A 15,758-nucleotide genomic window follows, 5' to 3' on the forward strand; every position below is an offset into this window, starting at 1 on the left:
ACCAATCACAAAAACATTATCTTCCCATTCAGAAAAATTATTAATTGCTACTACGGGATTTGAACCCAGGTAGCTGCAATGGGAGTTTCTTGTTTTCACATTTCTTTTTCAACAAATCGCCCCAACCGGAATATAGTTCGCCACTTGCACCTCATGTGCTTTCGACGTATTCCAAACACTACAAGAACACGAACACAGAAATACTGAGGACAGCTAAAATTCCGACCTTGCTCTTCAGAGGAATTAGAACCCCTAATGGATTGCGCCTCATGATCATGTAGCCTCAATTCGCCAGAAATTCCTCATATGAACATAAGAAATTAAGCTAGTAGTTATGGAACATAAACATAGAACTGTCTATTTCTACACGTGTTGATGCAATTTAAGGAATGCGAAAATAATTTCTGTCGTCTTTTCTTCTTTGGAAACTAGAAGTTACGTAAAAGACGAAATGTAATGTAAATCGGGACAATTCCTGCAACCGATGACCAGCGCCGTAACTTAGATTTTTTCTGAAGGGGGCAAGCATTAATAAGTTTATTTGGGCCCCCTAGAAAAAGTTGTTATTCTGATTCTTGGGTCCCCTCTTTCCAAATTTCTCTTAATCTTTATGGTCCTCCCGGATCCTGTGGGCCCTCCCGCACGGTATGGTGTGCGGTTCCGTTAGTTACTCCCTGGGTCCATTCCATACATGACAATATTATTAAGGGGACAACATTGATAAATCTCAAAGCCCTACGAATAAATATTATTTCAAGAGCCCCTAATAGTAGACCATTTTTACTGAAATGGGTCGAAGACTGATTTTTGTTCTATTTACCTTGTGTATCCTGTTTTATTTATGTAACGTAGCGACCCTAATTGATGTTTCATTTCTAATTTCATGTTCCTATCGTATATGGAGTAAGAAAATTTTGTCTTAAAATGGGCCCCCTCGAACGGCGGGGAGCTTCTCTGGGGGCAGTTGCTCCCTCCTCCACAAGTTATGGCTCTGCCAATGGCGTAGCCTCAACTTGAATAACGTTTCGTGATGTTTTCCTCATTGAGGAACGTGTATATAATTTGTTTTTGAGTCAAACAAATTCTTATTTAAGTTTTTATTTATATTTTGTTTATACTTGTTTGTTTTGGTTATATTGAGTATCTTGTTTATATTTTTCCATGAAACGACTTTAACTAGTTATTAGTTTTCGTGGAAGTTTAAATGGCGCAGTGGTTGAGTGGGTAGCGCATTGAACTTCTATTTGGTGGACCGGGTTCGAGTTCCGGCGAGGCTGAAGCTTTTTCAAGATTTCTAGTTTCAATTTCAATATCAATGCATACTCAGTGTGTAAGGAAGATCTTCTCTCCTCCGGAAAGAAGACGATGTTGTGATGAGGATAATTGGAGGTCTCTCAACGGCTGCAATCGTTTGCAAAGTTATTTCCAGCAATTGTTCTAGATTTGACATTTTCAGCTACTTTCAAGCATTTTCTGATTCATATGTGATCAGTGTTTTTATTTCGTTGATTATACAGTATATAATGAAAACACATTACATACACAGCAATAGTGAGTTTAACATATGATGTTCACTGGACAACACGCTCTGAACCAGAGAGATTGATCTCAGAATGGAGAAATGTTTCGTGCGTCATCTATTTACAATTTTATTTGCATAAAGACTTGACTCAGTGCTACCAACTGCTGTCAGTGCCGAGAAAAGTTACGTGTAAGTTGGATCGCATCTGTCTAGGCGTTCTCACAACCGCAAATGACCTGGACCCCAAATAATGGAATTAGGGCGCTTAGGGGCTGTACAAATCCCTGACGACTATTTGAACATTTAGATTTTGAGGTGAGGACTACTGGTTCATTACAAAGGTTTTAAAAATGTAATGTTCTTCCAACGACTGTTCGACTTTGATGTCTAAATATTTGGTCATGTATAGGGAGGATCAATGTAAAGATGGTGATCAGAAAAATGGAAACACCTGAACGAAATTGCAACTTACCAGATTAATATGGTGTCGGGCCACCTATCGCCTTCAGAACAGCCTTGATGTGACGTGGGATGGAGGCATACAGGCCGTGAATGGTAGCAAGTGGAATTTTACACCATTCCTCGTGCAGGGCATCGGCCAGTTCTGTGAGAGAGGATGGAGGTGGAAATCGTCGCCGGAGTCGTGTTTCCAAGACGGACCACAGATGTTCAATTATGTTGGGATCTGGGAATTGGGCGGACCAGAGGAGGTCTTGAACTTCAACCCGATGTTCCTCAAACCACGCTGCAACAACGCCAGCTGTGTGAATGGGTGCATTATCATCCTGGAAGATGCCGTCATTGTCCGGGAACAACATCCGAATCATAGGATGCAAGTGGTCTCCTAAAATTGCGACATTATCGTTGGCAGTGATTTGTCCGCTAAGTGTGACAGGACCCTTTGAAAACCATGATATGGCGGTCCACAGCATCACCAAGCTGCCGCCATGTTTCACAGTTGGGCGGAGACACTGCAGATCATAAGCTTCTTTGGGCGTTCTCCACACATAAACACGGCTCGTGGTTGGGAATATGGTGAAGGATGACTCATCCGACCATATCACACGTTTCCAGTCCTCAACGGTCCAAGTTGCATGGTCGCGGCACCATTTTAGGCGTGCGAAAGCGTTATGGTCCCTGATCAGCGGTTTGACCCGTGCAACACGACCCCGTAAGTTCATGTCATGTAATTCGCGGCGGACTATGATTGTCGAAACAGGGTGGGGGAGGTGCTGATTGAGTTCCTCCGTCACTTCCTGCACAGTGGCACTACGGTTCTGCGTGACAATGCGCTTTAATACCCGACGTGACCTGTCACTCATGATTTTTTTCCGCCCACTGTTCCGCTTCCCCGATGTGGTTTTCCCGTCTGTTGTGTAGGCCGTCATCACCTTCGACACTGTCCCACGCGACACACCTAACACAGTAGCCACTGCCGTCACACTCACACCACATAACCGCGCACCAACAATTTGCCCTCTTTGAAAATCTGAGAGGTCTTTAATTTTACACTACCTCCGTCTGCTGCAGCCACTGGACACTGCTGATCTACTGCGCCTGGCGTAGTATGGAGACGGACCTAACAAACCACCACCAGCTGTCCGGCGCTGCGGGCACCACGACACCACTGCCAACCCATACATCTGACGTGTTGCCAACTACAGGTGTTTCCATTTTTCTGATCACCATCTGTATCTTTCCATCTATAGTACAGCTATGACAGATTCACGATGATCACAGAAGAGACAAAGAGTAAGTTTTCAATCTTGAAGTGATGGCCACATGTGCTTTTACCCTATATATGTATACACCTTTTGTTGTCGTAACTGTTCCCTGTACACAAACTATGAATCAATAAATATTTCAAGTCAGTAATAAATATAGCATATTCTTAATGTGGTCTACTTTGTCCGAAATTAGCAATATAGAATGTAATTGCACTTATTTCTTTTTCAGTTAGATAGAAAATGGTTGATGTATAATTACGATTTAAATTGTTTTATCTCTGAAATCCTACTGTTAGTGCTCGCATGAAAAGTGACAGATCAATGCGATAATTACCACAATATTCGTGGAAACATTTGGTTTAATTATTATTATTATCATATTTGATGGGAAAACGGAAAGATGCAAGAAAATATGAAATATGCCAATGGAAGGTTAATAAACATGTAAAGGTTACATGTAAGAAGCTGAAAGAACATACATACATACTCCAACAGGATATATAATGAAATAATAATAATAATATGTTAATACAAGATAATAACAGGAGGGTAGGCCTACTGACGGAGTTCAAGGTTCGGACTCCTAAAACCATACTTTTTGAAAATAATATATTTGTGTTTTGTCTGTACCAGAGGCGCACCAATGGGAGATCTATCCAGTTCGAATATTTACTTGGCCACCCCAAAAATTGTCGTCAAGCATCTACATAATAAATTATCGGGGCATTCACTCGCGGAAACTCTTTGACGCCCAGCGTGTTATTTTGTTGAATATAGGACACGCAGGCTTAGAGTTTTAATATTTGAGGTCAGCTTAGATCTTAATAAAAAAATTCATTTCTGTTTCACATGAATTTTATAACTAAGCTCCACCATATTAAACATTATGCTGGTTATAAACTACAGAATTATTCTTATGAGCTCATTGATGACAATCTGAGTTCATTTCGCGACATAAATAGTACAGCCATAAACATGTCTTGGGTTCATATCCAAGTGCTTTGGATTTCAGCAATGAATTAGAAGTAGTAAAATTGTTACTTTTTTATCTATGGGCAGAATGTAAGGTAATTACCCCTTTGTCTCACTTACGGAAGGCCCCAAAGTGTTAGTTTCATTTACAACTCAAATAAAGTTTGATTTATTTGATTTATAATTACATAAGAACAATAAGCAGAAAAAATCTAAGAAAATAGCCTAAGGTTTATCAGACATACATAGAAATACATGAAAATAATTATTTAAAATAATCATATTTTATTTTATTTTCAAATCGAGGATGCTACCCACATTGAGAATTCTTTTGTTATACTGAATTGATCTTTAGCTTTGGCTTGTATATTTCCGTATTTTAATGAATATATTTTATTGTGCGAAAATATGTTCTTTATTACAAAAAATGTTTCTTTTCTAAATATTGTGCGTAAAATCTTAATCATTTCTTTTCCCTAACTATTTTTTTCAATGAAAACCAACAGAAAGTACTTTAAACTCCTGAAGATTACATATCCATTAGTTGTAGACATATACTAAAAATACATCTTCACGAAAATTTGCCACTATGAAGACAAGCAAGACAATTCGAACACATTTATAAACCAAAAGAAATAAAAGATGTACCAGCTTAATAGTAAAACTTGCGGGACGAAGGAGACGATAATGACATAAATGTGCAAAGAGCGAAAGTATAAGCCTCCTCTGATCATGATGACACAAATTAGCTTATTGGTTTGTGAAGTTTTGAAACAGAAAAGTATACTTTTTGGGATCTGTGTCTAATTTAAGGAAATGTTTACAAAGAGAGGATTATCTCTTAGCAATATTACCTTAATTAATTTCAAATACAAGCACAAATAGAATCGATTTCTGATTTGAAAAATGAAAAAGAAAACGAAAACGTGATGTCAAAATTTACAGAGGCATTAAAAGTACAGAACCTAAGTCTCTTGTAATAAAAAACCCTGTAGAAGAAGGAAAATTGGAAATACGTCTTAACACAGTAAAACTAAGTTGGATACGAGACTTAAGAGAGACCAAGTCTGTATCCTTTTCGTCCTTGTTTGAAAATAATGATCGTATTTAGCTGATAGAAATCAGATGTAAGAAATATACAACTAAGGTCTTCTAATTTATTTCAAATATTTCCAATTACCGCCTTGAGTCGAATTAACATTGGAATTAATAATATACAATAATAATTCCAATCATGGGAATGAAATTGAGAGGAAGTGATCAGACTTTGTACTATAGGCACCATCTCAGCATTTGTATAGTGCAAGAAAAATTCAGCCATCCTAACTCGAGCCCAGGATTCACGACTTTGAAGTAATGCTAACCGCTCGGTTACTCCTTGGTTATGGTTTGATTATAGGCATTACTTTCTTGGAGGGTTGGGAAAGATAGGTTGATAGTAGTTTAGATATATGTTTGCTATTTTGATCGACAACACTTTATTGGAAGGTAAATATTGCGAATCTGAACACTTTGATAGGATTTTTAGTTTTTCCATCGGTTGATTCATTTCGTTACTGTTGGATCTACCGTAAGAATGATTTGAAAAGAAACTCGTACCTTATATGTGTACGAACTTACGACGTGACGCGACTTTTTATACCCAGTCTAGTTTACTCAAATTATACTTTACAATACTGTAATGAGGTTAGAACACACAAAAGAAAGTGAAAATATTGTTACGGCGTAAAACCAGAATGAAATGTAAGCGGGCTGGACACCGGAAGTAACACTAGTTAATGCTATTAGTAAATTGTATTTTGTATTTTCCACATTAGGCTTACGTCCCTAAACTGTTTCTTTTCTTTTTCTTATAGGTTGTTGTAATGGAATGGAAGTTTACCTGAACGCCAATGGTGCTCCATGTACAAGGTGTTCAAGTAGTAGCTGCCGTAGTCATAGTTCCCCAAAGGTTGTTGGTCGAACGAGGAGCGGATCAGATAATCAGAGTCAGAAAAGACAGCGCAATTTCTTCAGCGGTGCAACAACGCTACGCCGAAGCAACGTAGAAAAAAATTTGTTAAGCAAGAAAAGGGTTATACAGATGTTGTTTGTGGTTGTATTAGAATTCTTTATTTGTTGGACTCCTTTGTATGTTATCAATACGATCGCACTTTTCGACCACACCATTGTTTACTATGGTCTTGGATATAAAGGGATAAGCTTCTTCCAACTGTTGGCTTATTCTTCTAGTTGTTGTAATCCCATTACATATTGTTTTATGAATTCTAGTTTTCGAAAAGCTTTCCTGCATCTTTTTGGATGCCGCAGGCTTCGCTTGAACAGATATTCAACCAACGGAACCAGCTTCTGCGAGGCTACATATCACAGTGGAGCTGCTACTACGAGAGAACAGTGACGACAGGACTTGGTTCAATCTCCCGGATTTGAATCCTCTCCTTCGTCGTTAATCAACAATGAAATACCTCTCGAACTTTTGACAAAGCCCAGTGATTCTGAAAAGTTATCTGATTATTCAACAGGGTATATATTGAAGACTGAAAGATTCTTTCGATTTTAATTTTGGAAGTATATTGTTTATTAATATATATACTTAATGTTTATCGCAATCTTCACAATATACTTTGAACATCTTTCAAATATTAAACGGTTGATATATCAGTAATTGTTTTAACTATGTTGCTAATAATGAGCAAGAATGTATTTTATGAAATTTTATAGATAAAAGGACAAGTATTGGAAAACTGAGTGTTGCATGATTATTGGTAACGAGAGAGATTAATTTGCATGATTTACGTATTATTTTTAATGTTTTGATATAGAAAGGGCATATGCGAATATTCGGAGCGTAAATTAAAGTTCACTGATAGGAACGTGTATGTACAAGAAAATTTACAGTAATAAAATGTCTTTCTGGAAGCGAACACGTAATATAAATGTGTTTTAATAATAGTCATGATTTTAAAATAATGGAACTTGAACATTGTTGTTACATTGATGTTTTCAGTGTAATATCAACAGGGTTTGGACAAAAAATCTAAAACTCTTGCAAAAGTGTGAAAATCATACCTAGTATGGTGTGGGGCCTCCTCTTTCGTCCAAAACAGCTTGGATCCGACGTGGAATAGATGTATACGGCTCCTGAATCGTGTTATGTGGAGTTTTGTACCATTGTTCCTCCAAAACATGCTCCAATTCCAAAGGGATGCTGGTGGAGGGTAATGAGACCAAACACGCCTTTCTAACACAGACCAGAATGGCTCAATGATGTTCAGATCTGGTGATTGCGGGACCCAGGGGAGGTGTAATAGTCCTGATCATGCTCCTCAAACCATGATTTCACTGTTTTTGCAGCGTAAAGGAGCCAAATCATCTTGGTAGATGCAATCACCATCAGGGAACAATATTTGGGCCATTAGTAGAATCTGGTCCCCCAAAATGGACTCATACGACTTAGTATTCATCATTCCATACAAAGCTATGGGACCTGCAGAAAACCACGATATCACTGCCCATACTGTAACATAACCACATTCATGCTTTACAGTTGGGAGCAGAAAGTCTGCATCATAGGCCTGTGACGGTGTTCTCCATACGTAAACACGACCAGTTGTTGGAAACAAGGCGAAGGTCGAATCATCGGACCACATTACGTGTTTCCAATGCTCATGAGTCCACGCCTTGTGCTCCTTGCACCACTGGATACACCTCTTCGCATTTACTGCTGTGGCCAGGGATTTGGCAATAGCGGCCCTGCCATGAATTTTCATTTTATGAAGTTCCTGTCACACTGTTTTCCACGAAACCGGGTTCTGTAGACCAGAATTGAGTTCAGACGTAATTTTCATTGCAGTGGTCTTCTTTATAGCTGCCACAATCCGTTTTAATGCCCTCCGGTTCCTATCTGACAGGATTGTCTTTCGACCACTGTTGTGCTATGCCGACGTTGTTTGCCCATGAATTGTGTATGCCCTCGTGACATTGGACACAGTGCCTTTCGATACCTCCACAATGTTCGCCACTGTTGCCACTGAAGCTCCAACCAGACGGGCACCAACGATCATGCCTCTTTGGAAGTCTGTCAGGTCGCCCATTTTACCGCACCACTTTCACACCACGACACTTACACGTGAACTGGTTACTTCTGACGGAAGAGGAAGGCCCACATGACACATTGAAAACAAAAAACAATCGCCAACCACAACAGTGTTGTACAGTGGAGGGCCAAACTTACGTGTCCTGTAAGAAGTGCTTTTAGATTTTTTGTCCATCCACTGTATATTGATACATTCTAGAAGTTCTTAATATAGAGCATACTTGTTTGAAATTTGATATGCATTAAGTGTCAAAAGCATAATTTGCTGTTGGAGATTTTTATTTGTATAAATTATTGAGAAAAGGTAAATTCTGGTAACCACAATATTTCAATTTCAGTATAATAAGGACGTGTTAAAACTTGTGCCTCATCTTCCACTCGCTCTAATACATAACGAGAAAGTAGAAAAGAAAAGAATATAGAGCATACCAAGAACATATTGAAAATATATCGTGTTTATAATAAAAAATCATTTAAAAATACAAACGAAAAAATCATGATAAAAGTATTACCAATATGTTAAATAGAATACATGCCGTAATATGTATTAATTTGCTTAGTTGCACTGATGCGTATGAAACAGTAGTTGTTTTTGAATTGATATTTAAACACAGCCATCGAGATTGACTTTCGAACATCGTCCAGAAGGTCAATCAGCAATTTTATCGCTGTCAGAGTGAAAGAATTTGACAGAGTACTACTTTCATTCCTCAGCATAGAAAATAATGATGTTTCACTATTCCTGATGTTTCGTTGATGAGATTCCTGCTGATTTTGAAAACGCAACAAAATATATTATGGTTTTTATCTCTTTTGCTAACATCTTAAATAAAATTGTAACTATGTGCTATCAACGTCCTACCTTCGATTTCATCCAATTTAGCTTTCCCAACATGATCTGGATTAAATGATCTGAACATTTCAAATGACCATTAGATGGCTTAAATGATCATTAGATGGTTAAATGATCTGAACATTTCAAATTAAATATATGACGGACATATGCATTTTAAATTCTTTGAGGTATTTGATAGATGTTCGACAAGTCTAAATAATCCAAATTGCAATGTTATATTCTAGAAAGCACTAAGCTTTCTATTAGTATCTTCTTTAAGGCAATCAGTAGATTTTTCGTTTACTTATGAAATAAATGAGACGAAATCTTTTCTGCACACATAATCAACGTGACTTTCCTAGATAAAATGCATTTTTAAAAAAAGCCTTTTTTTTTTACTTTATCAACTGTAAGTAATACACGTTATTTACGGATGCGATTAGTATATCATAAAACTACGTTCTTAACATAATTCCCTTGGATCCAATGAAAATAGTTTAAGATTTATTCAGGTTGATTTCGAGTGTATTTCTTTCAACCACAGCTCGCTGTACTGCAAGTCATAATTTAAATTTGTTAATGATTGTGGAATACTTGATGAATTTACGAGTTATGAAGTTCGACGTATTATCCGTATACATGATATTTTGCGTGGTTTATATCTTTTGGAAGATCGTGAGTAAATATAAAATAAGTACAAGAGAAGACCAAGTACAGTACCTGCGGTACATTTGTTGTAAATATATCAATTCAGGTGAATCTTCATCTGTCATTACTGCTTGTTTACTATCTAATAAATACGAGCTTAGTGCTATTTTTCCACTAATAACAATGTAAAGAATTAGACTAGTCAAATTTTCAGAAAAGAGGCAAAATAAATATGCTAACGGCATTTTTGTCGAATTAAATGCAACTATTTTTTAAAGACTATTGACATCTTTGGATGTGATAAAAAAGGGGTTGCCAAATTATCCGACATGTAGGGCGCTTTTACAGTGTTGCCAAGCATTAGTGTTTATTATGAAGGAAACACTAGATTATTATCACAAAATTGTTTTGAAATCGTAGTTTGTTGTTTCTTTTATTAATATATGAGTTATTTTTAACATGTTTATGATGCTTCATCAGAAATGTCAGGATTGCCAATCGGTTCTACTATGTACTGTAGAAACTTTTCTCTATAAAGTTTCTGTCCGCACATTCTAAATACTTTTTTCCAGTATTATGCTAAACGCATTCCCCTATGAATCTTTGAATTATAACAACTTGCTTTTCAATATATTTTTCAAGTAGTCTTGAATAACATCATAGTAGCTATCTTGCCGCTGTAAATTATCGTAATGGAGCCTGTAGCATAAAAGATAAATTTCCAGATACATATGATCCGGATAAATGTATATTTTGTCAAGTAGCAAATAATGAACATATAATAGTGGCCAGCGACGATGGAGTGATTTATTTTGAGTTTAACGTCCCTTTCAGCAGCGAGGCTATATGAGATGTGGGCCTTCTGATTAACGTGGAATCCTTACCACATGAACTCCTACTGAAGTCAAACCCGGTTTCGCACGCAAAAGGCGCGTACGCTGATCACTTAAACACGAAGGAGCTCTCCAGCGATGATGGATTATTGAAAGTGAAGGAGTGTGCTGTATATGGATTGAAGGTTTTGGAATGTATCAAATTAAAATGTTATTGAATACATTGAGAACGTAATTGCAGAAAATACGGATGATAGTGTTCTATGGCATCATTCTTGTTATTCTGACTTTATGTATGAGCAGAAAATTGATCGTATGCAGCGTAAGTTTGATTTGCTTCAAAGCGGATCATCAACAAGTTAGGGGAGATCAATCGGAAGAAAGAATAGTGAGAGTGTGGGCAACAATTATAGTACACCATCTTCTTCACGAACGTTAAGAAGTAATATTCAGCTTTTAGATTTTAAAAAAGTGTTTATTTTGCCGGAAATAAAGAAAGGACAAGTTACTTAACATTACCACATTTTCCGTTAGTGACAAAATCCTGCAAAAAGCAAAAACTCATAATACATTGTAAGTCCAGTTATGAGGAGTAAATGATGCAATTGCCACAGAGTGAAAATATCATTCTACTTGTCTTAAGTCATACTACAGAGAATCTCAGAAAACTGATGCAAAAGTAACTTTGTGATATACCAATGGTGTGGCTTCTTCAGGAAATACAATGACACATAAACAGAGGAGATATTCTGGAACTAAACGATGTATGCGGACGTTACATTGAATTGACAGATCCCTCTTCAACTTCCATATCTTTTAGCTATATAAGCCAACCCTCATCATTTAAAGACCATTTGCAGTCAGAACTTTGGGATAGAGCAATCTCCATACCTAGAGGAAAAACTGACGTTGAAACAAAGTCCATACATCTGGTTCCATCTCAATATGCTTGTATGTCTTATGATGTACACAAAGAATTGAACAGAGAAGAGGAGACATCATTCCCACTTGTAAGACTGATGATAACTAGTTCCTTCCTTCATTCATATAGCCTTGAAAATACGAACCAACATAAAAAGCATTCAATGTCACAGTGTGTTCATATTGGACGAGAAAGTGTTTCCGATTTAGTCTCTGAGAGTCTTGTAATGTTTCTAGGAATCATATTTGGAGGAATGGATGTACTGGATCATGGAAGTGGTAATGATGAATGTGTCATCATTGTTGATGGTATTGATCGCATCCTAAGCATTGCGCAAGATATTGTTTATTATGTAAGCAAGGGAAAGCAACTGACTGCAAAACATATTGGTCTTGCGTCAACTCTTCACCAAGCTAACAGAAATAAGCTCTGGTGGAGCTTTTCCACAAAGCATGCCATGTAATCAGCTATTATAAGCTGCAGAAGCTGGATACAGTATTAGCAGAAAGGATACTGCAATATGTGGATAATATTACATGACTTGTCATACCTTCCAATCTTCAAGGAAATAAATTTGTTCACTTCACTGTTGATAACATAGATATCCTAAACGCATCTTTAAGAACTGACCAAAAGTCATTGTTGATGAAGGCATTAGTACCTAAGGAAGAAAATATTCAAAATATTAATTTTTCAGGTAGACATATTTTTTGCAGTCTCGCGTGCTCTGTCTGGGGGCTGTGACGTCACAAATATGGACGATGGGTTTAAAAAAGATATATTTGAGTTTTTTCAAAAAATCCCTGACACATTACTATTTACCCTAGAATCATGGTTTGTACCTCGTTGGTTTCATTATAGGACAGGCGTTCGAAATGTACCACTCAAATTTCCCTATTGTATACCAGAAGTGGGAAAATGTCCAAATTGGAAAAAAGGACGAACCCCATTCCTTCCCTTTTCCCCATTTTTCTCTTCACAGGTACACGATAGCGAAATTTGAGTGGTACCATTTGAAAGACTGCCTTACGTTGAAGAAAATGAGATATGACTCATGTTGCTAGAGTCAACATACGTGTGTAAAAAAAATCACGATTTCTTTATTTTTTTCATTTTTTACACATTTTTAGTCAACTACTTTAGTAAATTATCTACAGTATTATCACTATTTATTCTAAAGTCATAATACGTACCTCGTTTTCTTTCGCATGAACCAGTCTTTCAAACGGTACCACTCACATTTCTCTAGCATGGGGCCGGCCAGAGGGGAAAAAGGGATTTTTTGACAAAAAATTCTCTTTTTTGCCAATTTTCTCCACTATGGTACATGCTAGAGACATGCGAGTGGTACCGTTTGAAAGACTGGTTCATGCGAAAGAAAATGAGGTACAATTCGTATTTCCACAATGAACAGCCTTGATGATGATGATGATAGTATATAAATTCACTAAAAAGGTATAATCAAGGGAAAATATGTAAATCGGCTGTAACATCAAACCTATTCATCCCAAGGCCGCTCTTCGTATCTCATTCTCTTCACCATAAAGCAAAGGTTTTTCACTAGCATACAAATGATCGTATCCTATACCAAAGGGGAGATATTTGCAATAAAAAAGGGATTTTTTAAAATGAAAATCCTTTTTTCCCAATTTCAGCGGAAATTTCCCGCATTTGGTACACTTTAGAGAAATTTTACTGACGCAGTTGTAAACACTGCTTTACTAGAAACAAAACGGGGCATGAACCATGATACTACGATAAAAGTCTACAAAATACCTCAAAAAAGCCATAATTTAAAAGGGTTAAGTAGCTAAACAATGTCAGTTTATTCCCCTAGTTTGCTCTTTCTAGTTGCGAATGTTTAGAGTTCAAATGCTATGTTGTTCTTCTGTTTTTAACATTTGCATTTATCAAATACGATATGTTAAGTATTTAAAGTGTCTCGTTAGCATAACTCTTTACATACTGTTACTTTGTATTTCATATTCTCAACGAGAATAATATGATCTGCTGAAACCTTCCGTATTCGATCGAAATTCCGTACCATTTATGAAGATCACTATCAACAATCTCTTTAAACTTGGAGAAAGATAGTACCTTACAAAATTCCCATTACAGTTGTATTTTCCTGGCTTCCTCCCACTATTGCAAATTTTCTCTCTTTGTGCGTATATAAGTTTCATTGGGTCTATAATGCTCCTATTCCATTATAATATATGCTAGCATTCAAATCAACTTTTCCATATTTGTTCGGTCAAGATATTTTTTTTAATCGCTAAATACTGTATATGAGGCGTTCCTTTATAAAATGCATCTTGTTATCCAAAACTCAATTTTAACGAGGTCAGTCGTTTTCATAGCTTTCTTATTATGCATGCTTTATAGTTGTAGAAAATCAGAAATACAATTACAGACTTTCTCTTGTCCAGTTTCGAAAGTGTTTCACTGAAATAGTTCCAAAGCGACTCTTATCCAAGTCGCTCTTTCCAATTTCTGAAACAGAAATGTGATATGAGCAAGCAGCAGTTTGAAAATGAACGCCTCATATATATTCCATTTTTTTTCCTATTTAGTCATTTAACTGCTAGGAAATGAATGTTTTTTTTTTTATTATTCTAAATTCAAACATTTCTTTTTCTTTATTCGCCGAATTTCATTTTAGCTTTAATGTCCCGTACGGGAGATTATCTCATGTAAAATTTGAGATATAGTTATATTATCCTAACATTTCATGTTTGATGTCGTGTCCATAAAATGTGTCTATTTACAAAACAGTTTTCTACTCACAATTCTTTCAACGTCTTTCATTACACATATGAATAATTCCTACATGATAAGGATTACAATAAACTACTTATAAATGACCACGACAAATACTTTTTCTAAACTAAGGAATGGCATAATTGTTTTGCTGCCATGTCATCTGGAACAATTGAGAGAATGGTGAAAACTAGATCTACTCTTTTTCTTTTGTCATAAATGGCAAGCTTCGCCCTAAACAACTAACACAAGAATAACCTAATAAGGTATAAGAATAACCTAATAATGACTTTGAATTTCAGATTACTAAATAGTTTTCATAATATGTTAAATTATGGATATTAAGGTATATAAATTAATATACTTAAGTATCATAATATTTAATGTAACTTCAAAGCGTATTTTTTCTTTAAATATCAATATGCAAAGTTTTCAAATTTTTCTTTTAAACGCAGTATTTAAAAAAATGCCCGCAGTGAATCTTATCAAGATCACGAACTACTTTTATATATACTTCCCTGAAGCCGATAGATATAAATTGTGTACTTCTATTTAGCAGCGTTAGTAATAAATGAGGTTAGGTTTTATATTTCAAAGTCTATATACGTAAGTAAGGATATAATACTGTAGGTAAAGGTCGGTAAGCGGTAGATATATTGTTTCATTTGCCAAACTATTTCTCTGAAAGGTTTTCCAAAACATTCTACGTAATTTAAACATGATTACATTTTTCTATTTTTACTAATATGCATATGCGTTACTCACAACTATAACGAAATAAATTGAATTTATTACAGTCACGATAGAAAGAATTGATTAGCACGACAACAGTACTGGAAAACAACTGGTTATATTTGGCCATTATCTTAATGGTTACTTGGTCTTTCTTTACCATTTTATAACAAGATACAACATTATGTTTAAACACAGTTTATTAAATTAATTATGATTATCAAGATAATAATAAGAAGAATACAAACATTATTGTAAATTAAAAGTTTCTTTTGAAATATATATATACATATATACATCAAGTTCAATATAATTGTATTTATGTACACTTTTATTTTGATAAAAAAAGTAGTTAAATGGACGATACATATAATGGCAATAGAAAGGATAAAAGTTAAAATTATACCCATATAGTCCAATAGTCAAGCATGATTTTTCTTATACAGTTACTACAAAAATTCAAAGAAAAGATTACTTACAGATAGCACAGGGTTTGATTTCTTAAGAAGAATATCCACATAATTTGTACAGTTTTTTCGGAACGTTACAGCAAAAACTTGAAAAATAATAACGCATGTTTACAAGTTAATATCATCGTATTTCATAGTTGTACAACAAAAGAGAAAACAATAATATCTAATTTTACATATTTAATTCTTTTTGTGTTTATAATGTTGCCTTGGAATACGAACTTAATATATTCCACAACGC

General features: G+C 35.7%; 1 protein-coding gene across 1 annotated transcript in view; it reads left to right on the plus strand.

The window, feature by feature from the left end:
* The window catches only part of LOC145682022 (cholecystokinin receptor-like), a 439,911-nt gene extending 432,693 nt beyond the window's left edge, over nt 1–7,218 (plus strand). Inside the window, exon 4 of the mRNA XM_081753626.1 lies at nt 6,078–7,218. Coding sequence (XP_081609752.1) covers nt 6,078–6,619 — 542 coding nt within the window. The 3' untranslated portion in view covers nt 6,620–7,218. The remainder of the gene's footprint in view (nt 1–6,077) is intronic.
* Nucleotides 7,219–15,758: the final 8,540 nt, after the last annotated feature.

This window comes from Thermobia domestica, chromosome 3 (assembly GCF_964235325.1).
Source record: "Thermobia domestica chromosome 3, izTheDome1.hap1.1, whole genome shotgun sequence".
In the NCBI taxonomy this organism is placed as follows: domain Eukaryota; kingdom Metazoa; phylum Arthropoda; class Insecta; order Zygentoma; family Lepismatidae; genus Thermobia; species Thermobia domestica.